The sequence below is a fragment of the Nilaparvata lugens genome, chromosome 3, assembly GCF_014356525.2.
Source record: "Nilaparvata lugens isolate BPH chromosome 3, ASM1435652v1, whole genome shotgun sequence".
Lineage (NCBI taxonomy): Eukaryota > Metazoa > Arthropoda > Insecta > Hemiptera > Delphacidae > Nilaparvata > Nilaparvata lugens.
The window spans coordinates 26402868-26429507 of NC_052506.1; the positions used below are offsets into that span (position 1 = coordinate 26402868).

Genomic DNA, 26640 nt, shown 5'->3' on the forward strand with positions numbered 1-26640 from the left:
CATGCGCACAACGCAGATGATTGAATGACCTTGACTCTTGCCACCACAAATCATCAGCGACATCATCGCGACATCATCTCTTTCTCACTCTCTCTCGTTTTCGCAGAAGCAGAACGCTTTGGAAAAATAATTATCGCCATTGAAAAGCCAGACTTGTGAAATGCCATCACATCCTTGGAGTTGATCTCAGACAGGCTACTTCTGAGTATTTGCCCTGTCCAAACTGATAAAATAAAAGCAGGAAAGTGAATGCAAGTGCAGAATTTATGTCCACATCCTTGAAGGGCATCGCTGATAGACTACTCAGAGAAGACAAATAAAATGAGCAAAAATAAGAGCGCCGACAGGCTACTGGATATTTGCTCAGGGGACAAATAAAATGACCAAAAAAATAAGAGAGTGGAACTCCAGAATACACCTGGACATACTTAAGGTGGAGACAGGAATCCAAGTTATACGGTCAAAATTGAAAAAATAAAATAAAGAACATCTTTCTTTTCAACTTTGAAATCAAAACTGAAACTGCGATGGTTTTTTCCTCATCTGTATTTTCTGAGGATGAGGATTTGTGTACGTCTAAAGGCTTGTACGTGGGTAGAGTTACAGAATGTCAATATACAAAGATTGGCTAATGATTGAGAAAATTTTTCAAATAATATTCAATAGACTGGAAATATATTATAAATTATCCTTCTTTGTTGATGATGATGCTCATATGAACTCTTAGGCTAGTGCGTGGATACAGTTTATATCATTTCAAATTAAAAACTGAGTGAGTTACTAGCTGCTATTTGTGCATTCTTCTTGATAAAAAATTATAGATGATTAAAAATATAATAGAAGAGAACTAGGGTAGAGAATAGACCATTTCAAATTTCATTCCTGTCATTCTATCTACTATGAGTGAATATTATTTTCGCAGTCTAAAACTTCAGATGAGGGATAAGTATCACGCCTAACTCCTAGCAATTGACATTATTCTACTGACTTCATGAGTTGTCAATACGCTGAGCGGAAGACTGCAGGAAATTTAGTAGCACTTATTTGAGTTCTCATTTATTCAATCAATTTTTAATTTTCGGATGAAATTTTTTTAAGTTAGTCAATATTTTACAATTTGAAATGTTATAGTAATATTATTACTTAATTTGATTTTCGATCTTACTAATCTCAAAATTTCTTGTTTGTAGGTAAGTGTTTGCTCAGAAAATTAGACTCATAAAGTGGAAACATAACCTTCTTCCTGGACTAGTATATACATAAAAATTCGGGGAAGGAACAGTTTTGGGCTGAGCCTGTCGTTTCTAAATCATTTTTATGAATTGTGTAAATTTAATCAATAAGTGAATTATGAACTGTAGTATTTTCTTATAGTGAAGTTTCCTTTCATGTAATTCTTCCATGTTACCATATCATAGAATTGAGTTAAATTGTATAAATCAGGAATAATTAATTAAATGAAGAATTGAGAAGAACAAGTTAAAATCGTCATTTATTATGACCTCAAAGATAGAATATGGCGAGCTAACTTCATCATTCAAACTATACGCTTCTTTATGATTATTCAAGTACGGTAGACTGTAGGACGATGGCAATTTCAATCAGTTCAATAAGGAAACAAACGCTATTTAATGCGATTCTGCTTTGTTGTGTAGCAATAAACAAGTAGCACTACCACAGATAGAACTGTAGCATTCTACTCGTGAGATAGTTTTCTGTAAAGAATTGTATGAAGTCATTCTCATTCCAGGTAGCTGCCTCGTTGAGGTTGAAATCTACTATTGCTTCCTGTTATATTTTTAAAAATTAATTCACGTACTTTTACATACTGAACAACGAATCGTCGTTTTTCCAGATTTAAGATTAGAATGCTGGAATTTCTAGACATAAATCTTCTCGGTCGTGGTCATTCCAAATAACTAGACGTAAATCACATCTAGAATGAACTAGCTAGAAAATCAATTCAATTCGATGATTTTATTTCTTCTGTACACGTAGTATTTCAAGGTTACATTACTTTGTACATGCAGAATGATTTAGAGAAATCAAACTGTATAATCAACCAGCTAACTAATCAAATAGTCTACTTATCAACCAAATAATTTTGACTTATCTGTGGCTTCAAAAAAATGTACACAAATGTTAAAAATTCATTTGCTGTTCTACAAACCTGCAATCTTGGAGATAAGAGAGCTACGACTATTTTGTCTGAATTGAATATCAATAATTTGAATGTCAAATATGCTCAAAATTGAGGTCAGTAGTGACAATGCAACTCAACTTTCAAATCACCAAATGTGTTCAAAGTCAATGTATGACTTACGTCTACTCAAGGTGTATAGATGTGTATATAGACTCACCTATATAGATGAAGGGGCTGGGTAGGCTACCCCCATAGCAGCAAAAATCATTGCTCTGCGCTATGATTTTGCATACTCGGATTGGAAAATCAAGTAGGCCTACTGCTCTCATTACCACTTCAAGGGTACGAACAGAACGGCCAAGTAGATTTTCAGCTTTCAGTGTAGGTCGCGATCGACTCTCATGTAACATACACACATTTGAGTTCTCATTTGATCAATCAGTTTTTAATTTTCAGATCGAAATTTTTCAAGTCAATATTTTACAATATTTAAAGAGTTCAGTGGAAGAAATTTTGTTAGAAATAAAGCATAGGAGTAAACAGTACGTTATAGGTGGGGTTGCGTTTGGGCGTAAACTTCCGCAGTCGTCGACATCAGGCATTGTTGTCTGAAGACATTCATATTGTTCAAATTATTTCGAGTGTGCTAAAACAGCTGATCCAATAACTTTTCGTTATTTGTGTTTATTATCCAAGAACCAAAACATTTCGAATAATACCAACATATTGCCATTTTGAATTATAAACTTAATGTCTCGCAATAAAATATAATTGAACATAATTTAGACAAATCGAAGTCTACCCAATCTAAGATTGGGTCGATGACCGATTAAGTCTCGATGACCGTTCAGCAAGATGACATTCAAATGTTTTTGTCATTAGCACAAAGTATATAGTGGTGGTGCTTAGTATTTTGCATTAGTGCAATTAGTATTATAGTGGTATCGATCGAAACCGAAATCTACACCGCGACTCCCTGGTTCTGTTCGCACCTCTTCTTCTCACTAATGCTTGTGGATTCATGTTTGGAAGGTTCAGAAAAAACCTTATGAATTTGAGATAATAGTCGAGTAAAAAATACACGTGAGAGAAATGCGTCTCTATCTCTTCCAAGCCAATGTGTTATACTGGCATTAGTGGAAAAACTAGATCCTGGCATATCATACCAAGTTTCTTAATGAAGGAGCAAAAACTCCATACCTGGACAGAATAATAAATTGATAAAAGTTATTTTATCATAGATTATACAGAGTTGGAACAAAACCAACCCCTTCTCTTGCAACTACATTGTCTATAAAATCAACAAATCTTTTGAGGTTGATGATAAAGAATTATTTTAATTACAGGAAGTTTTTGAAATATGAATATTTCAGAAGAATAAGTGATGATTGGCAGTTAGAAATATGTTCACAATGGAATGGAAAGTGACTACCAATCCAAACCGTGTTTATTTTGTCACATAGGTATTTATTTTTTGACACTAAAGCTCCGTTATACCAAAGCTATTAACAAAATGTTAATAACTTATTCTTTTAGATTTAACATAACTTATCATACACATGATGAACAAAAATATGTTTGTCAAGTTCCGTTCAATCTAATAGAATCTATAAGGATGGAGAAATAAACATTTTGTGAATAACTTTGGTGTAAACGCAGCTTTGGTTTATTATATTTACAGAGAGTATGGAATGTAAATGTAGAATTACATTCTATACTGTCCGGTCGAAGGGACTTTTATTCACTCCAACTGCCAGCAGAAAATAACAAAACCCAAGAAAACACTAGAATTACGTCAACAATGCAATTCAACGTCATTGGGATCTGTGAGACGTGGAATCAACCAGTTCTAGAGCCGGAACATAGCAGTCGATCTTACAACAAAAGAAGAAAAAATCGGCCGGTTTTTCCGTTTCGAAAATGGTGCAACGTGCATTACGAGTTGCGAAATGTCTGAGTACAATCAAGCATTCATTGAATACCACCGCTGAGTACATTTCCTTCAATAACCAAGACAAACGATAGGCCTACAGTAAATCTTTTCACTCTCAACTGTCAGCATTGATAGTATGGATAATGCTCATAAGGAAAGCTAACAGATTAAAGTGTAGCTCTAATTGCCAATTGAACAACTTGATAACCTTACTCTTGTCCGAGAAATACCTACTAAGTTCAAGTATGAAGCTTATAGTTTGAAATAGAATCTTCATGGTTTTTAAACCTTTATTTTTGGTATCGTAACGAATTTGTAGTTTATTTGTTGAATTTTTAGTTTATTTTACAACTCCAGCCGTTTCTCGCATCTCATATGCCATTATTCCGAATATAATCAATCAATATTCCGAATTTTCCAGTCAACCTGGAAAAGATTTCTATTAATCATACAAGTATACGGGCGATCTACCTTTTCCTCTTTTTCCAGGTGGATCCATCCCATTTCAATCCTCTTGGGACACCTCTCGAAAATACAAATTCTCATTATAAAATTGATCTGTTCAGAGCAGAGAAAACTTATACGGTACTTACTTAAAACTGTTTTATCCTGTGTGACAAAGTTATCCGATGTATTAAATGTATTGGGATGCCCTATAGTTAGGTGTTAGGTCCACGTTATAATGGCAGTGTAGAAAGACACAGCGATTTTCTGCCTGCCACTGCCTTCTATTTCTGGAGATAGCTGATATCGATATTTCTAATGTAATATTAACTGTTTGTTCTTCTATCTATATATATATAAAAGCGAAATGGCACTCACTCACTGACTGACTGACTGACTCACTCACTCACTCACTCACTCGCAGAACTAAAAATCTACCAGACCAAAAACGTTCAAATTTGGTAGGTATGTTCAGTTGGCCCTTTAGAGGCGCACTAAGAAATCTTTTGGCGATATTTAAACTCTAAGGGTCGTTTTTAAGGGTTTAAAGTTCTTTTAGCATCTGTATTCTTCTTATTCCAATATCTTAAAATTATAATTGAAATGTCCATACCATATGCTAATGATCTATAAACTAGAGAGAGAGCCTCTTCGAAACAGTTGTTCTGGTAACTAAATTAAAAATTTTGTCAGGTTGGCATTAAGTTGAGTTGACTTTGTTAGGTTGGCACCAATTTGAAGATTGAAATGCATTTATCCAGGACCTCCTAAATACCAATTTATCCAATTAGCCAAAATTAGCGTTTTCTCAGTTTTTCTGCGTTTCCTCACCTTTTTCAATAATAATTGATGGAAATATATTTAAAAAATTCAGTACACAGGTTTAACTGAGGTGGAAGAATTTTGTTCGCCAAAGATACGCCGATATAGTAACAGGTAGGTTTTCGAGATCAAATTAACAAAGTCAACAAAGTCAACTCAACTTAATGCAAACCTGACAAAATTTTTAATTTAGTTACCAGAACAACTGTTTCGAAGAGGTACTCTCTCTAGATAATAGTTCTATATTAACATATGGTATGGACATTTCAATTATAATTTTAAGATATTGGAATAAGAAGAATATAGATGCTAAAAGAACTTTAAACCCTTAAAAACCACCCTTAGAGTTTAGATATCGCCAAAAGATTTCTTAGTGCGCCTCTAAAGGGCCAACTGATCATACCTACCAAATTTGAACATTTTTGGTCCGGTAGATTTTTAGTTCTGCGAGTGAGTGAGTGAGTGAGTGAGTGAGTCAGTCAGTCAGTCAGTCAGTCAGTTAGTGAGTGCCATTTCGCTTTTATATATATAGATTCAGTACACAGGTTTAACTGAGGTGGAAGAATTTTGTTCGCCAAAGATACGCCGATATAGTAACAGGTGTTTTTCGAGATCAAATTGACAAAATACGTTCAAATTCGGTACAGAGGTTCCGTTGAGGTCTACATGCAGGCGAGCGAAGCGAGCCCGCTGATCTCATTTTTGGACAATCCAGTCGGAGGTCCAGAATTCGGTACAGAGGTTCCGCTGAGGTCTACATGCAGGCGAGCGAAGCGAGCCCGCTGATCTCATCTTTGGACGATCCAGTAGGGGGTTCAGGGGGCGGAGCCCCCTGGCTAGACGGATATGGCGAGCGAAGCAAGCCTGACCGCTAGTGTTATAATAAAATAATCAATTTTATGTTATTCGCCAAGAAAATATATTTTTCAAGCATTCAATAATAAATTTTCATAATTGAGATTCAATATTTTGTTAATTTTATATTTGATAATTGTTAAAAAAAACGAGCTTGCAACGTTGCTAAGCTAAAAATGGATAGCGCTTTTTCGAATGGTAGAAAAGATAGCAAAACCAATGTTAATCAAATACTGCAATTATAACGTGAACCTTACTAGAGTCAGTTGTACAATCTAACTTTGAAAAAATGAAAACGAGTTTGAGAAGACACTGAGAATTTAATGATGTGCTTTTTTTAAATTAAAATGAAGAATTAAAAGGATAGGGAAGAATTCCACCTTTCAATTAGATTCTAGAAAAAATGTATCCTTGGAAGCTGAGAAAAAAATGTATTCATCACTGTTATCATATACAGTATATTAATAATTATAATATTAACAATTATTGGAAACTCTAATTTGAAGATCTCACATCAAAATGAAGTACTATTTTCATAACAAATAATTGAAATGACTGACAGTTGTTCAATTCACTATACTACGTCACGTTAGAATGGTATAGAATAGCATTATATCGTTATAGCATTATAGCATAATATCGTTAGAATGGTATTAATTCCACTTTACTATAGAGTACCGTACCTACGTATTATCATATAAAAATACAATCTATATTTTTATACAGTACTTATTCTCTCTGCTATTATATTGACGACTTCAAACATTTTAAATTTATTGAAAGATGAATACTCTACTCAATTTATTTAAAAAACTTGATGAAATGGAATTTGATTTTGTAACTTTTGATGTGTTGATATTTTTGATATCATAAACTCTGCGAATGAAGTCCTGGAAAAATATTGATAACTTTTCTGCACGTTATTTTCCATCATCTAGGGATGACGTTCTTTGGTATATAACCATAGTGTATCCAATCTGAAATATTAATAGAATAGAGTTAGGTAACGTAGGTACATACCGTACAATGACATCATATCATATATAAAAAGAGTATGAAACTGATACATTGCAGATTACATATGATCAACAAAGTAGTTTTATCTAATAGCATTTTTTTTTTGCGAAATCAATATGAATGTTGAAACATGAGAGTTGACAGTTTAAGGATACAGCTCGAATGAACTTGAACTTTTTTGTTAATGACACTGTGTAGCCTACCTAATTACATAAATGACTTAACTCTTCCAATAAACTTCTTTTGTACACATTATCCCCTTATAATTACGTCATGTAAGAATATAAATCAGTTAATAGAGAAAAAAATATCATTACCTTTATGAGCATTTCACCTACTAATTGAAAAACTTATGAATTCATGAGCGTTGTGTAAGAAACATTCAATTGTGTAAAGCATTCAATTTCGAAAAAAGTGAGTATTAAAAAAATTGTTTTTTCAATTTATGTAGGTAAGTGAATAGTATTGCAAATAAAAGATTGTAATTTCGACCGAACATCCGAGTGTTAGTTACTCGAAATCTTGAAAGACATGTTTGATGCATGACAGACAAGTTTCCTGTTCATTTCTGATAAAAATTTTCATTTTTCGCACATGTTGAGATATGAGAGCTATTTCACAAAATGTCAATGCCACAAGGTATTGTCAGGAGTATCTCATAAAATGTGACTAAACCACAAAAGACATAAAATGTCAGTCAAAATATTTTCTAACAGTAAGAGTATTTTTATGAAAACAACAGAAACAAACCATTGTCAATAGTAATCTTACGGCTATTGTATTCCCATTTTTTACTTTCTACCTTTATAAGCATAGAGGTAATATTAGGTAACTATCGAGATAAACGACCATCCGGTCGTGTGTTGATAAGAAGGATTATTATTGTATATCATTTCCAGAGAGTCGAAATTATTTGTTGAAACACTGCCGATTCATATAGTTACTCTTTATTAATAATGTAAATCACAATATTATATTATCGATATTCAAATTGCATCCAATCTTCATTCTGATTGGCAGTTCTCCACACATGTAAAATTCATTGAAAAATTAGCTACAGTATACTGTCATATACCGTATTGTGAATTGTTATAAAAGCCAGAATATATTTTACCTTACATCAATAAATAACTATAATCTAATCTAACCTTTTGTCATTTGTCTTTTCTTGACACCTTTTAGTATACCTACATATGATGGGAAAATAAGGAGTGTGAATTCTTCCTAATGAATCTCCTACCTATATCAACTTTCAAACTATTCCTATACCACCTTTCCATCTGTAACCATTACTTAAATACTTTCAACTACTATCAATGATAAATTACTTTTGTCTTTTCTTGAAACATTTTGTTAAGTGGGATGGGAAAGTGAAAAGTGCGTATCCCTTACAATAAATTTCCATTTAAACTCAATTGTGTTGAGAAATGATCGCAAGGATTTTTTTTGTGTACCTTTGATTTTGTTTTCACTTTTGTACAGCTGTTTCATCATGGGTTGATTGGTGAGGGGTGGGAGGTTTCCTCCATACTCTTCAGGCAGGACATCAGGGCTCACCCATTTATGCAGGGATGACATGTCGCTTCCATGAATTTTTATCTGTTCACAACAATTTCACGACAGATTATAAAAATAATGTGTTAAACTTTAAGTTTTAGAGGTATAATTACAAATTATTGACTGAATTGATCAGTATTGATATTTTTATCCATTGATTGATATTTTATCAACTTGAGAAATATCAACTGTGATATTCAACCATTCTAAATATAATGTAAACTTCTTATTTGATAATTCTAGTAATATAAGAATTTCAATTTCGTATTTCAAATTTAAATGGTAATAAATGCGCAAAAATAAAATCCTATCCACAAAAAGCTGCAATAGTATATATGAGATGCATCCAACTACCCTTGTACCACATTCTACAGTAATTTTTAAATGAATTATTCAAGGACATAACATATTGAAAATATATACATGAATCGATGATAGGTAGAAGGTTCAAATTAGTCAACCTATCAATGAATCGTCAATGAATGAATAACATTATATTTTTTTTTTTCTACTACGTATAAGTTACTGCCTGTAGATTTGAAACGTTCCTTATACTTATACTTACTCTTTTCCTGAACTTCTCCTTCAGGAAAGGTTTGAAAAAAGCATAAATTGCGTCGAAAAATAATGGTTCATTGACCACATGGATTTCACGAACTCTCACTGGGAATGAGTCCTGAAAAAATAATATTTATTAATTAATAGATTTTTGTTGAATTAAATACGAATAAAGTTAATTTTCTAATCAATAATTTCCAATTAATCATGTCTTTAATACCGTTATAATAAGAATGGGAGATTATCTTCCCAAAACAACAATAACATCAAGCCATATTCATGAATTTATGTACTAATGAATTATATAATAATAAATCATACAATGAATAGGCTTAATATTTTAATTTCAATTAGTATTTTTTATTTTTGTATTTTTAGCCGGTACAATTTTTTGTAATAATATGTTGTGCGAAATAAATTAATTTTTGAATTGAAAATATGAAGTTCTCATTCCTCATAACATAATATATCATATATAACATAATTAAGCTCTGTATAGGGGCTATAAATAGAAAGAAAAATAAAAATCTCAGTACCCTTTTTGAATTATTCTATCACAACATGTTTCAGCATAGATGCCATTTTCAAGACTTGAAAAAGGGTACCGGTACTGAGATTTTTTTATAATTAAGATTTATTATAGCATCAGTATTTCATCCCTATATTGAATCCATCTCACATGTTTCAATAATAAGGTGTTTTTACTCCACTTTTGGTACCGATACCCTAAAATATCAAATACAAAATTGTGGTTTTGACAAAAGCTTCCTTTTTACTTCTTATATGAAACAATTGAATTGCAACTATAAGGGATATCAAAAATATATTACAGCATTTTATAAGATACCTATTATGGAATAATTTCTTCACCATCGAATAAGGTTTATTCTTCAATAGAACTGAGAAGTTTTTGAGAATTAGTTCATACCTGAATACTGCTGACAATAATATAAGCTGCTCTGGGTGTTATCAGCTTTAACTGCTGCATAACAGTAAAATTGGCCAAGTCAAGAAGTATTATCATTCCAGACACTTGAATGCCAGGGTCTTCAAGGCACAATTTCAGACTTGTCATCCCAGCCTGGATAATCATGTCTGACGATACAATTCTTGGATCCATGTTTTCTGTTTCAGAAATAAAACAGCATTTTCAACTAATCAAATAACATTGAAAATGCAGAACTGCATACATAATATCAGAATCCATACAATATAAAATTCTCTACAAACATAAAATTCTATATATATATAGGTAGTTTGAGTTTTAGAGCATTCACGTAATTTGTAATATGTTCTGATGTGTGCCAACATTATATAAACATACTACGGTACATCATATGGGGGAAAATGGGAAATGGAAACAGAATAAAAATTCGTAGAAAATTAAATAGAATGATATAAAACTTCAAGATAATTAGATATTGAGAATTCCAGAAAAAAAACTCCTCTTAAAGACAAGCTTTTACGCTGCAGGATTATTGAATGAATGAATATACTTTGCGGAAATTTCACTCAGTATAGGCTAAAATGAATTGCATTCATTACTCAAATCATTAATAAATAGGTACTCCTGATCTGAATGATTTAATTTATTGGGATGGGGTTTTTAAAGTTGACTGTTTTGTGTTGTAAGCAAAGTTATAGAAAAATACAATTTTTCATACTGGATTCTTGAAAAACTAAACTACTGAAGACATTTTTTAGTCTGCAATAAATTTCATTAATCACTTGAATCATTGATGAATACTTCTGATCTGATTGACTCCTGAGCTTCATATTTTCATTATAATATTATTATAAATTGAAATTGAAATAGTCGAATTGTGAATTATCCATTCAGTGAAATATTAAATTCGGTGATATATGGATGAACTTATAAAGTGGTACGTTAGGGTATTTAAGTTTGTTCTGTTCGTGTTTAAAAAGGAATCATGTCACAATACTCACTACATTTTGTTACCAACATAGCTCTTCCTAAATCAGTCCTCTCCGGTGGAATTGTGAAGAAAAATAAATCATAGATGAAACCCTTTTGTGATGGGAGACAAGGCTCAAAGTATTTCGGATAGTTTTGTCTTATTTTGTAAAACTCCTTCACCTGGAAATAATCACCACAATCTAAAATTGATATTAGCTTCAATTCAATTTAGTGTAATACTTTGAATTGTCAAAGATTCAGAAAATTAAAAAATAATAGTTAATCAATTTATACTCATCATACTTCAAACTATGAGTAGCCTACCGTAGGCCAAAGATAAAGAAACCAATCATAATAATCATTAAAAGCACGGGACCTCTTATCAAGTGACAGTAAAAAATCCTTAACGCATTGATTTTCAATTAAAAACGCAGCCATGCCTATATTTTCAGTGAATAATCTACTGTATTTTTAAATACCTTGGGTCTTTCTAACACTGTATCCCATGCATTCAGGAGAATAGATAGTAGGGATCAATTTTATTCAAATTCACAGAGCTTCATAATTTTTAAAAATGCTCTCAATGATTTGGCTTCTTGTTTAACAAATCAAATCATCAATGGATATTAATGGGTGATAAACGATTGTTCTAACTAGTTGAAAAAGTTTTTATTTGTTTCTTATCACATGATAGATATGACATATCGATAGATATGTTTTAATTGTTAATCAAATTAACATAATAAAATACAACAAATTAATCTAAATGAACTTACCATTTTTAAAGCCTTCTCAACATTAAGTTTCTTTGTTCTCAAGAAGCTAGTGAGGAATATGTCTTCAGTCTCTGGTTCTAAGTCCTTGATTTCTGTAAAGAGAATAAGTTATTTTTGCTGATCCACTGACCATTTTAAAAATCATTATTTCATGTGTAATACCGTATATAAGCGATAGCATAGAGTTATTCGAAATATCTCTATGACTTAAGGCTTAAAACGATAAATATAATTATGAATATAAATCAAATTTAATGAGGCTTTAACTATCCTTTGAAAAATTGTGTAATTTAGTATTCGTGCCCGATAATTTTAGCACGAATACACTTTAAAGCCTCCAATACTCTCCATTCATTCATTTATTCATTCAACAGAGACAATAACACATACTGTAATCAAAAAATGATTGGAAATGGAAAAAATATATATTATATGAAATATAAAACTAGTGATCGTCTTATTCTGAAGAATTATCAAGTTTTCAACGTTTGTATAAGAGCTTCATATAAATCCATCAAATGAATGAAGATTAATCACACAGTGTTTTGGACACCGGTACCTTCAGACTCTCTCTAAGTTCGAAAGTTTAATAAGAATATTTTTCACAAATTAACATTATATTCAATTAACAAGAGATGTCTTGTGAGCCCTTGAAATCAATCTTGATAATTGATTGCATATTTATTTATGATTTATCTTGTTTATATGTTTAACACATATAGGCCTATTATGTTTAACATCAGTATGATTATCCTACCTGTTAACCGTTTCTTCAGCAATTTCAAGCTCTCTTCTAGCTTCTCTTTTGTTTCACCAAGCTCGGTTTCTGCCTGAATTTTGCGCTCAAGGCTGATATCGAACGGATCCGTGCAAATACGACACATCACAACGTCTGCATCTTCGTCTTTAGTGATCGGCATCTGCGTATTATAGTATGAATGAGAAATAATAAATGCGAAAATCACTTCAATGGAGATGAGAAATTTAATTACAATTACGGTACCGTAGGCCTACAGTATATTTTTCAATTTCTTAATGTTTTTGAAGTGAATGACTGTTGAAAAATGAATCTGATTTACTTTTTTAATTGTTTGACCCTTCAATACAAAACGAGTGAATGATTATTAAAAATATATAATACACGGTACAGTTCATTCAATAGCAATAAAAACACCATTTTGGTGATCATTAGGGCTATAACATTACCCATGTATCAGATAAAAAGTTGAATTCTATGAGGTGTTTCTAAGAAATCCACTTTCAGATAAGAAGATTTTAAGTTCTACATCCTCCAATCTAAAATTCACATGAATTGAACTATGATTTAGCCTATTTTGGATCCTCTAAAATTGTGGGTTAGTCATTATTAAATGGAATTTTATACTTCTCTTCATGGGGAGTTTTTCCTTATAGTTTCCTCTTCACCTCTACCATAAAATAGGATAATTCTACAATTATTTATTATTTAATTACAATCTTGTATATTCACACATTGATGAGAATTGAATGTGGGTGAGTTCGTATTTTTATTGAGTCGCTAAGTTTAACTATCCAGGTATTATATATTGAGTGAAAAGCAAATGATTTAATATTTAAAGTTGATGGTATACATTATAAAATGCCAGTATTGTCAAGATTTTTGTGCTTTCCAACATTTATCATTTTTCTGATACCGGCAGTATTGTGAGTGAAAACGCATAATTTCATCATCTAGATTCATTTTACAGAACTACTATAACTTTCTTCAAAATTTTATAACGATGAAATATGTGGTGTTTGTTTATTTTCATAAAAAAAGAAATATTATTGAAATCGTTATTGCAGAAGTCAAGTTGCTAGAAGTACCTAAACTAAAAAATAATATTGAGCCTTTTAATTGAAAATGGATAAAGAAAATAGAATGAATATCTTTTGAATACAACTGTGGAGAATTATCAAAGTTAAATAATATGTATTGAAAAACACAAATTACTTACCTTCAAAATTGAAGAAAACCTTGTTAGGGCACAGTAGTACTTTCCTCGACCAGCGTCTCTTTCGACTGTGAGGTGACTGTTGCAACTTAATTGATTTTCAACAATAATTGTTTTTTAATATTTTTTCTCCATAGACATTTGGAATCTGGGTTAGCTACAGTTTATCGCAATAGTAGGAAGGGTTAAATTTTTTCCTCAAATATTAAGCTGTACGAAGTCTCTTAGAAGCTGAGGTCAATGCCCGCCTATCATTGCCATATTCATTTGTAAATAGATTTTTTCTTACAACGACAAAGGCCAATGTCTACTGGATTGATGACCTTATCATTCGCAGTTCATGAAAAGCTCTCAATTTAATTATTGAGGATACAATCCCGGAAGAGTTACATCTAAAAAAAGATCACTTTTGTAGGCATGACTTGTTTCCAAATATGAAATCTAGTAACGTTCTACTCATCAAATTCAGAGATCAGATCTAATGCAACCGACAAAGTAGGAATATTACCTCTCAATCATTTCAATTATGATTGATTCTTGTCATGCATTTTTCAATCATGCTTAACACATAAAATAGCAATAGCCAAATAGCAAAAATACATATAAATATTTTTTTTAAATTTCTTTTCAGGTCTTTATCCTAACTTGAACTATATTATGAACTTTAAGCTTTATGAAGCACTTCTTCCACTTTTGCAATAATAATAATAATAATTTCAACTTACTTTTCCAGTCTGGACGCGTTTCAGGGCGCCCCATGATAAGTTCATGTTTTTCCTAACATTCTGTGAAAATAAAAAATAATATTTCAAATTCACTGAAACTCTGCATCCTTATGCTCTTTAAAGCAAGAAAAACAGATCTGATATCATAATTGTGAAATTTGCAAGCATTCACGAGTTATGGGTATTTGCTATTCTTGTAAAGTTTTCTTCCTCATCTTCATATATATATAACCATGAAGAATAAAATTGATACTTGTGCTATATTTTCTCTATATGTAATAATTATAACTCACCCTTTAGGCCTAGTAGCTGGGGACACCAAATCTGACCTCAACATTTCTCAGGTCAAGCAGTACCTACGTATGGTGTAAGGACTATGTTTCAACTGAATCCGAAATACTTCTTGCCCAACCATTAAATAGCAATTTTTAATGATTGTGATCAAGATTATTATGATTACCGGTTTTCCTGTGCGCGGACAGAAATTTATTTCCTTGCGCATAGTACATTTGTCACATCTAAATTTTCAATATAATCCTTTATTTTTATTCTATCCAGAGCTTATCGGCAGGCACACATCGCTCGCCTTATCTGTGTAGCCAGGGGGCTCCACACCCTGGACCCTCAACTGAATCATCCAGACCAGAGATGAGAACGGCAGCCACGCTCGCCTGCAATGTCCATTTGAGCTTGCTTCCTCCCGTCAAATAGTAAAATACAGACTTTTAGGCTCGAATCAATCACCAGTTGACTGTGACCACGCTGGAAAACGGCGATTTTGAGCGTATCTTTGGCGTAATTTTCAAGACCTTATATTATAAAATTGTATCTACACCTTAGCTGAACCAAAACCGAATTTGATCATTTTCTGTCAATAAGTTGGAAAAATCTGAGAAATTACTGAAAAAATGCTGCGGAAGGTTAGGAAAACGCAGTAAAACCGCTTATCTTATGCGTATAATTTTTAAGTCATCTCAAGAAAAAATTTTTAGATCCTAGCTTAACTTCTTTAGCAAATTTGAACATCATCTGTCAATTAGTTCTTAAAAAATATCTCTTCTACTGAGCTTGCTTCCTCCCGTCAAATAGTTTAATACAGATTTTTAGGATCCATTTGACTGACATTACGCAGGAAAATGCTGGAAAACTGCTATTTTGGTCGTATCACAGGCGAGATTTTGAAGCTATCTCTATTGAAAATTTTTAGACTCTTGATGAGCCTCTGTACCGGAAATTATTGTTTCCTATCCATATAAGTTCACGAAAAGTTCGATACCGTAACTATGTAGGCTAGTTGTTGATAAAACAATGATCAACAAACTATGTAGTTGTTTATTTTTCATTTTATTTATTTTTTCTTCCCTTGTCATGAATTATGTTGGTGATTCTTCCTCCCATTTTTTCGCAGTTTCAGCAAGAAATTCTTAATATATTTAAAGTGAGGAAATGCTACAATCAATCAATAAAATTACTTGATGATGGTGATTGAATGTGTGTGTGCGCGCGGGTGTGTGTGTGAGTGTGTGTAGGCTTTTTTCTTATCTTATATCGCTTCCCGATTAAACCTCAACTCCTGTTCACGGACAAGGGCTTCATGAAGCACTTTGTGAGCAGTAATTGTTCACATTATTATTTTTTTTTATCATACATGATGGTATATTCCCTCAAAAAAAGAAGAGTATGCTTTGTACAGTATTATTATTGTTGCGTTGTTATTCGGAAGCAATTGATTATTCAAGTTTCATTATCGATGAATAGTTGTTTTTAGTTCATTGCTGTTGAATAGTAATTGTATTAATTTTATAATGTAGTAATACATTTTTGTTTTTGGAATATTTTAATTTTGTATTTCGCTGCTTTCCAATGTAGCTCATAATTAATTGATTAATTGATGTGTACCAATGTGAACAATTAGGCCCGGTTGCACAACAGCCGGTTAAATTTTAACCGTGATTTATTTCACGAGAGCCAATCAGAGAAGGCCTTTTTGATAAGACGACTACTCTGATTGGTTCTCGTGGAATTAATCACGGTTAAAATTTAACCGACTTTTGTGCAACCGGCACTAAAACTTGATTTGAAACTTGAAAAGAATATCTATCCATTTTGAATATGAATATCGTTTCCCACGTAATTGAGATTATAAGAATTTTTTATGTCAGTCCAGTTCTTTATTGAAAAGTTCCTTTCAAGTTCCAATCTACTAAAAAATTCAAAAGAATGCATTGAAAAAACTTTGGAGAATGCTTATGTATCAAATTTGAACATTTTCTGTCAATTAGTTCTTGAAAAAGCCTAGAAAACGTAGGAGAAACGCTCAATAACCACCGATATTGAGTAGAACTTTGGCATTTTTTTTCAAACTCGCCCAATACAACATTCTTACACCTTAGCTGAGCCTGTGCACCAAATTTGAACATTTTTTGTCATTTAGTTCTTGAAAAAGCTGAGAAAAAGCAGATTTTGGGCGTATTTTTTATTTTTTCTAATACGTTCTCTAGAAGGCCAACAGAAAATATATACAGTAATTATTAAACAAAAATCCCAATTAAATGCTGTAAATCACACCGAAGATTTCTGCTACTGCAAATATTGACTACAGGGTAAACAGTTAGATGAAAATTCGATGAACGCTACTATACAAAAATTATTTGTCAGCCCGGGAATCGAACCCGAAATGGTTACCCTTACACCAAAATGACAATCTATGGATTGCAGCGCTCATTTTATACAAAGCAATAGCGGAAATACTACCGTATTTTATACAGATGGAAATTATTAGCATTGTCAAATGGGAATTAATTAGCATTTGAACAAATAAAACTTCCAATCTATTTCCATCTGTAGAAACTATAAGCCATATTTTGATATTTGGTAAGTGGTGAGTTAGTACCATTTCGCTTTTATATAATAATTTATATAGATACAAGATATACTTATAGCTACATTCTACAGTTCTACATTCAACTGAAAGTACAGCTTCATTCCAGCTATATTTGGTAGCCTATTCAGGGAAATTAATTGCTGCAAGCACCATAATGTGAATTTCAATTGAAATCAGATCGTATTTTTGAATGCACGATAAACAAACTATACCTATTTATTAAAGTGTTGGAACGCCTTCTCCTAAATTTCAGTGATGACAATATTGCATTGTCAATTATTGAGCCACTATAGGCTACAATAAATTTATATATTTTCAGAGCCAATTTGATAAGAAATATTGTGAATTCACAGCAGGGTGTAGGCTCTCAATTATTATGAATATCATCGGCTGCTACTAATAGGGCTGAAGGCTGCTATAGTTACTATTATAACTAAAATACTTCCGTATATAAAAGCTACTTTCATTTAAAGCCTGGCATACATCACATGGGATAGAGTACCAATGTGTGAGTGTGATGTAGGTTAGGTACATAAAAGTTAGTTTTATTGAATGAATTCCTTTGATAATTTCGACTTGATTGACTACAATCAAGTAGTAGTGGTAGTCTACATCACTGTAATTTCAGAAATTTCTATCCACTAGAGAATGGAAACGATAACTTATTTTACTCTGATTCACGTTTTTCCAGTGCTCTTTATTTTTTTCAGGTAGCAGTACTGTGTAATATGATTCCCTTATTTTGCTTGTTTATTTTGTTGAATATATTTTTGAACTAGTGCAGTGATTGCACGTTGAATTTCTTTAAACTCATTTAATTGACGAATCAAGATCACTAGAAGATTTTAATAAAATAGAATCATCAGAGATCAGAATAGAAAATATTATTTTAATAACTACAAATATAGAAGTAATACCATAAAAAATGTTTATTTACTACAAAATATAGAAGTAATATAATATAACATAAAATCATATAAAGTTCACTACTGTACGATCAAGATTAACGCGATAGCAGCCTATTTATCACAAAAATTCTAACAAAATATAGACTGTTGACAATAAATTCAACATTATTGCTGACAATATTGGTGGAAAATTATAATTGTGTAAGTTCTCAGCATGAAGTTGAACTTATGCAGGCCTCCATATTCTTTGGCTATTTTCCATTCTTAGAGATCCACAGGAATCAGCTTAAGTTGCGGTGGAGTAACCCATTTTTCTTAAATCTGTAAATTAATTAAGAGATTAATATTACATAATCACATAACTAAAAATAGAATATTTTTAAACAATTGTCATTATAAAATTGTAGTTATTGATTAAAATTGATTTAGTATTCTTGTAAGAATCATGTCATAAGGTCATTCGATGAAAAGCCTCTCTTCTCTTATAGAGGAATCTCTTTGGAAGAGGTATTCATTCTCGAGTATCTCTAATCTACTTGGATGGAATCATGTTTATGATTGAAAATTATCAAGGTAATGACTCCCTATAAGGTTAAACGTTTTGCTAATTGTTCTGGAATAATCTTAACTGTATTATTGAAGTTTCAGTATTACATATTATAATGAAAATAAAATATTTTATGTTTGTTCCATTTAATCAATCAATCAATATATATATTTGACATCAATTCATTGTAATGTGATCACGTACTATGTTTGTTTGTGAAATGAATGAATTCATCGATTATTTTTATTTACTCCATAAACAAACATAACATAGAATATCAAGGCAAAAATATAGAAATGAAAATCTGAAATAAAAGTGAACATCCCTAAACATAAAGCCCGTGTGGCTGACACAGCTACGTGAGTGGGAACTGAAAATCAAATTGATGAAATTTGAAAAACACAAAAATATTATTGAAAATTAAAAATTATGAAAAGTTCTTCTAAAGACTTGGGTATTACAATAGTTACTAGGTCAAGGTTGACCATGACAAAATGATAGTTACACCTAGGTAGATTTTATTGCATGCTTCAGTAAAAACCTACACTTATACTTTAGGAATACATTTTTTTACATAATATTTTATATGATGAATCTCATTCTTGATTTTAATTAATAGAATTCAATGAATTAACGACTGAATACTTTCTGCAACTCACCAGCGAAAAATTCTTCATTTTCAAGAACTATCTTATACCAGTCTTCAATCTCCTCTACTTCTAGTTTACCTCCCAGGCATGATGGTAGTAATTCCCTGTCCATGTAGTGATCGAGGGTTCTAAGGTTACCACTGTGCCAGTTCAGCTGAAAAATTCAATCAAATAAATTTCAATTGATTTTTTTTCTCATTGAATCGGAGTGAAATAGTTCCACAATCCTATACACAATCAAAAACAACACTATAAACAGAGGAATGTAGATAAAATTATCCCTCATCCCTGAATTTTAAAGTAAGTTTCATAAGCAGAGATTAAAAATAGTTTCAACTAATTAAATAGATCCAAATGAATGAGTAGATAAATAAATTGACAGTATATTTTTCATTTTTCTACAATCAAAATCAGCATGAATCAGAGAAATAATGAAAAAATAAATGAAGTGGAGAATGGTGTTTCATGAGCAGCAATCACAGCATGGTGTTTCATGAGCAGTACTGTACGGAATATATATTTGGATCATTATCCTAGGATACTTAGATTAAAGAAAATTCTTTCCACCTAGAGATAATTAAATAATTCTCATTTGTCTAACTTTCCTGAATAGAATAGTTCAACTCAATTCTTCAATTCAATATTAATTTCATTTCACAAATAACTTTATTTATACTATATTACGAGTATAAACAGCCTAATTACCACAGAAAAGCTTTTTGCTCGAAAATTGAAACTTTAAGTAAAAAACAAATATCGTCATGCTATCTTCTTGATTGTTCCTCCTATTATTTCCCATAAAAAAGTTTCCTTGTCTGGATTATCTTGAATGAGCTGTGAATACATTGTGAACAGCCTGATACTGTGATGATTTAAAAATAGCAATCAGCAATATTGAGACCTCGTATGTGAACCAAATGAAATTACGTCAAATAATAATACAATCAAACAATTACTGAAAAAATTAAGACGTAGGATCGCAACAATGTTTGGATGTGAGAAGACATAAGAGATAAGTTGAGTGAGAAAAACATTGTCTTTATTTTGATAGCCTATGATATGTTTTTGAACACGAGTCGAACTTGAACATTTCATCTTCAAATTGACTCCAAGTTTGAATTTTCAAATGTGAATTTAATAATTTAGATAGATAGAAACCGAATCAAATAAGAATTCTGCATTCAATAATAAACTAAAGACTTAAAAAAATGAAGTTTAGTGGAAAATTTTATTTCAAATAAAAATTATTGCATTCAATAATGACTAGACTTGAAAAAATTGAAGTTTGGTAGAAAATATAATTCAGAAGTTAAACACAAACTTATTTATATTTTAGTACGGTAGATGAGTACGGTACGGTACTTACTTTCCTCTTGAATTCTTCATTCATAAACGGCTTCAATGTGGTGTAGAAAATATTGAATACTAAAGGGGCATTGACGATATGGAACACTTCAAACCTGATTGGTATACATTCCTGTAAATAAAATTTCAATTTTTTTAGTCTAATGCCTTGTGAAATGTTTAAAAAAATAATAATGAATATGTTTATCTCATGGAGTGCATTTTGTTGAAAGTTATTCAGCTTAATGTATTCATCATATTATTGTTTTTATTTTTTGTGGCTGTTCGTATTGAAACTGTGTTTGAGTACATAAGATTATTATTTTGTGAACTGCATTTTCTTGAAATAAATATATTTCATCTGTCTGTCTGTTTTATTACCATACTTGAAAGTAATCGCAAATTTATTCAATTATTTAAATCATTAAACTTCAAAATTAAAATAATATATTGATACAGTAAATAATGGTGAATATATTGTCAAAATTTTCTTAGATTTTATCATTTTCAACATTAAATTTGAAGATAGGCTGGTTTAGGATAAACGCATATTATCATAGCCACTTCTAATACATTAGAGGGCTATGAGTGGCTATGATATTATGCAAACGACGAGCCGGTTTCCGAGCTCGGGATTCAGCTAAGTTCTAGACTTCGCACAGCTGGATGGAGTCAGAAAATTGGCTTTCCGAAACGGGGCGTAGTTTTTATGATAGGTTGTCTTTATTTTCTCATTTCTATAATTTGAAACGTTTTTTCTTGAAGAAATGAAACATTCCTAAATAATTCAAAATAGCTGAAACTTTACACTATTATCTCTTTTATTTTGTGTTCAATTTTCTAGTTTTTTCGAAATTTGATTTAAACGTGGACTACGACTACAGTAAGTCCCGTTTCGGAAAGCCAATTTTCTGACTCCAGCTCTGTTGTAATTACTTAGCTAAAAAATACCGAGCTCGGAAACCGGCCCTGAAAAATTTGAAACCGTTTTCTGAAAAATTTGTCAATAAATTCAATATCTTGAAGGAGTATTCTATCTCTCAAATTTTGTGAGATAATTGAGAATTTTTAAAAATTGTTTAACCTTCTATTACCTGAAGAAGTTTCATAAGAGTTCTCATTTTTTTGGAGTCGCCCATTTCATTATTTTCAGTGTGAAGTTCGTACAATCAAGAATCATTGAGAGTCCCTTTTCTTGAACGTCTTCTTGTAGCGAATACGTTTCAAGTGTCATTATCATACTTTGTATAAGGTCCAGCCATGACTCTTTTCCTGGATCTACATCCCCTGTGAATAAAAAATAGTAAATTTATATAAAATCGGTTCAGAATGAAAATAAAACTTAATTCAATCTATGCTTATTTCATAAAAACATATATGTATTTATTAAAATGATATTATGTAACCGATTTTTTGAAAAATATTATTGTTATTATTATCAAACAAAAATTTCAATTAAATGCTGTACAACCTCCCCGAGGACTTGTGCTATTGCAAATATGGACAAGAATTTGAATAAATACAATCTCTCATTTATTTCCATTTGCTTATTGATATATCATTATTTTAATTGAGAAGTAAAAATATTGTCTTTCCCCAGAAAAATACTTTAAGATTCTCAGCAGGAAAGAAAGTCTGAACTTTTTAACTCACCAAGTTTGATATATAAAACTTTTCTTCCAAAATTATCCACTTCCTTTAGAGGATAACCAAGGTCATATCGTTGAAGCTGTTGGACGAAGGTTTTCGGACTTTTCACAACAAACTCATGAGGGCTTTCGTGTTTTGCTCTGAAGTAATCCTTGACCTTCAAAGAAAATGAACAGAATACTTTAAAATATCGAGAGATAAAATACCTTGCATATTTAAAGTTAGTTTACTTCACGCATTGGTCAGCATGAAAATATTTACGAATCTTTTTTTATGAGAGTTTAATATAGAAAGTACATATATTTCATCTGAAGGTTTTGTTTAGTTTCAACTCAAAGTTTAGAATAAATCTATAAGGAATCATTTAAACAATCACGCCACATGATTTCAAGTTTATAATAAATTAATTATTACCCAGAGACCCTTATTATGTACAAACCATTCATAAACAGATTATAAATAGTAATAATAATACATCATTATTTCATCAAACATGGAATACTAAGAGCCACGCCTGTTTTTCCATTTCTGATCATTTTATGATTATGTGTTTTTGTCTCTGTTGAATAAATAAATAAAATAGATAAATAGGCCCTATCAATATTTTATATTTCATGTATTTATCACAAGTCTTCCAACGTTCATAATTTCTCTATCATATAGTTTATAGTAATACCGTATCTATGAGATGAGAAATAATTCTTACCAACAAATGCGACTTGTGTAAATTATGGAGGCTGGCCCTTATGAACCGTACGAGGAAAGTGTCTGATGTAGAACACGTGAGATTCTCCTCCTCTGAAAATGTGAATTTTTACGATATTAATTTCCCAAACGAATTTTTTACGCTATTATTTTCTCAAACGAGGTTGTCTTTGAGTGATGGAATAAGCATCTTCTATAAGTGCAAAAATTATATTTGAAAGCCGGAATAATAGTTGAGAAGGGAGAGCAGCGAAACTATAATGAACTGAAAACTTATAACAAAATTAATGGAAAATCACTGAATAGGATGAACATTGATGATTCTTCACGTACATAAGTACGTACAAAGTACGTGGCTTCACAATTCTTAAGAGTTTAGTTGAAGCATTTTATAGGTTCGGTTGCACAAAAGCTTGTTAAATTCTAATCTTGATCAATTGCCACGGAAATCAATCAGAAAATACTTATTTTTAAAAAGGGGACTCGTCCTCTGATTGGTTCTCGTGGTATTTAATCACGATTGAAACTCAACAGGATTTTGTGCAATTGAGCTTTAGAATAAATTATTTGAAAGGCTTCAATCAAACCTTGAGAATTGTGAAGCCATCATAGTTTTTTTTTAGGCATGAGTTTTGAATAACTTATGGGCTTATATCCAATACTAAAGACATACCTATTCATGTAACATATGAGACTTATTTATATTAATTTTTTTCAATATATTGGAAGATGAGGAACAGAATTAGTATGGGGAATCATTGAATAGGGTGAAAAACTTTGGTGATCCTTAAAGTACCTACATAAACGTTTTCACAAGCAACATTTTCGAAAATTTGAAAAAATTTTGCAGATTTTGAAAGTTTGGCATTCTTCCTATTCCATTGAGTCAATAAACTTATGAAAACGCATTTTCTATGACAAAATACGATGCAGTCTCATAGCATGATACTATAATTATTATCTAACAATAGTTCTGAAAAGAAAAGTGTGAGTTCAAAATATATTTCAAACAGCCAATGAACGCGGTTTTTTCTTATGTAACATGAAAATTGTGTCGTAGAGAGCAATGACCTTCAATGGCTAAGCATCTGAGGATCCCTTCCACCCCTCACCCCTTCACTACAGAAAATGGGAGAAGCTGATTGGTGCTCCATCTTGGTGTAGGATTTGCGATAGGAGTTACTGTGGCGCGATACTGTAATGCACTCACTATTACTTGTGTTGGTTTTTTTTTTATCAAAAGCTGCATCGATAATAATTGAACATTTTTCGGATATTTGTTTTCGGAATTGAACAGGATATTGTGTTTAAAATTTGAAATAAATTAATACGCTTCTACCGATTCGAAAAATTGAATTGAATGAGAGTAAAATTGTAGAAATTGGATTGGATAAGAGTAAGCTGGAAAAATACTTCTTTTCTTGTAATCTTATTTTTCCTCATGTATGCATATGAATAGAGAATAATAAATTGCATTCCACATGGGAGAATGACAAATTATACTCTCCTTGGAAAAATGATAATTAAGCTTGAAAATCTGCCAGCAAAGCGTTACCAGCATGCTCTTTTCGGAATAATGACAATTATAATGCTGTACCTATGATTTTTTAAAATGTGATACTGATTATGATCATGCTTCTAGAGTAGGGTGCTCAGATGTCCCAGTGCTTACTAAACGTTACAGTACCGTACCAAGAGTCACGGTGTCCCAAAATTATTTTTTCAAAGTATGAGTTCAAAGTATTGTTATTCAAAATGTAATGTTTAAGGGTCGCTTAAGGGATTAAAGGGTTGGACTTAAGGGTTCAAAAAATTGAAACTAGAATTCCAGTTTAAACCATAAGCTGTCTCAATGATGAAATGTTAAATAGTTGAACCAACTTTGGAGAAAGTAACCCTGAAACTCCGTGATTTTGTGTTCCAATTGTTTCAAACATGAGAAATGAGTAAGCTTTTTCAATCAATATGAAAATAAACAGCAGTGGATAGGCAATGCTACTCTGAAATTGAAAAAAATGTACAATATTTATCCTGCATACCTCCTCACAATGCCAATACAGAAATCATTTTTCGTATAATATGAACATTCAGTAAGAATATTCAGATAGATGGAAATCTCTCGTAAACTCTACACCACAAGGTAGAAGAGGCTTCGATTAAGTAAGTATGAACATTTAGTGCGATGATGAGAGGAGTAGAATATGGAAATAAAGTAGGCTACCTCGAATAACGGAGCTATTATTCAAATTTTATACAACTAAGAAATAGATTGTGTAGAGTACAATTATACTCTATATCACTAAGTGTGATACCCAGAGTCACTTTCAAGGTACCGTATGTGTTAACATTAATCCAAATCATGCATCATAATTATATTTATTCAAATACTGGTATTCATTTTACAATAGTGTATGACTTTTTTGCAATATTTTTATAATGACATATCAATTTGAATATTGGTATGTGAAGCTTCGCTTTGAGTACCTATATAGTATGTATTTTCATTTTAGTCCACTTTAAACCAGAGAAAACTTATCACGATTATATGATTGGTTTATTTCATTTACTTCATACTTATACGGTAAATAACATCCATCAATAAGTTATCCTTATAGATAACATTGATGATTCCCATTCAACCAATGCTGACAGTTTGAAGTGAACTTTGTGTCTAAAGAACTAATTTTCATGATAAACGATCTGGATCGCATCACTTGCACTGCACTTACCTTCGACCAAAACCCTGAGCGCCTGTATCAGCTGCTGTTCTCGATGGCTATCGTTGAAAATATTTGCTGCCGCGTTTTTGGCTTTCTTATTGGGGCGTACCATCGTGAAGAACAACGAAGAATGGTCCCTTCGTCTGTGATCTTAGCAACTATAGCAACTTCGGTGTAGCTGCCGCCATAAACAAACTGTTATCTCGGAGATGCGCCTCTTCTCCCGTCAATCGGGTCACAGAGTAACTGGGAGAGCGATAGCTCTGGTATGTGTAAAAATTTGATTGTCGGCCATTAGAGGGAGAGGTGAATTTGACGGTGTTATTTTTCATTTATTAAAGATGATGCCTACATGAACTTTTTGCTTGTGCGTGGGTAATGGGAAGTGCGATGGTGATTGATGAGATGGATTGGGGTCCGTTTAAAAATGAGAGTCCATTCAATTTTCATAATAATTTCCTTCTACCTATAATAAAAGATTAGAGATTACTCTAGTAGTATTGACTTGAAT

General features: G+C 31.7%; 2 protein-coding genes across 2 annotated transcripts; both read right to left on the reverse strand.

The window, feature by feature from the left end:
- Positions 1 to 6497: 6497 nt before the first annotated feature.
- On the reverse strand, positions 6498 to 14144 carry LOC111047550 (clavesin-1). The gene is made up of 8 exons (XM_022333319.2): positions 14000 to 14144; positions 12781 to 12943; positions 12024 to 12115; positions 11277 to 11427; positions 10258 to 10454; positions 9337 to 9447; positions 8669 to 8813; positions 6498 to 7174 (listed from the first exon to the last, which is right to left on the reverse strand). The coding sequence occupies exons 2-8, from the start codon at positions 12941 to 12943 to the stop codon at positions 7128 to 7130; spliced, it is 906 nt and encodes a 301-aa protein (XP_022189011.2). The 5' UTR covers positions 14000 to 14144; the 3' UTR covers positions 6498 to 7127.
- Positions 14145 to 18474: 4330 nt separating this feature from the next.
- LOC111047551 (clavesin-2) lies at positions 18475 to 26368 on the reverse strand. The gene is given in 8 exon segments (XM_022333320.2): positions 18475 to 18834; positions 19720 to 19864; positions 21077 to 21187; positions 22149 to 22178; positions 22181 to 22341; positions 22708 to 22861; positions 23411 to 23502; positions 26139 to 26368. Coding segments are annotated over 8 exon segments (831 nt in total). The 5' UTR covers positions 26242 to 26368; the 3' UTR covers positions 18475 to 18799.
- Positions 26369 to 26640: the final 272 nt, after the last annotated feature.

Coding starts and splice junctions, on each gene's coding strand:
- LOC111047550 (XM_022333319.2), bottom strand. CDS start 12,943: ATGCCGATCACTAAAGACGAAGATGCAGACGTTGTGATGTGTCGTATT. Junction 8,814..9,336: donor AGGAGAAGTTCAGGAAAAGA/GTAAGTATAAGT, acceptor TGTTGTGAACAG/ATAAAAATTCATGGAAGCGA. Junction 7,175..8,668: donor AAGTGAAAACAAAATCAAAG/GTACACAAAAAA, acceptor TTAATATTTCAG/ATTGGATACACTATGGTTAT.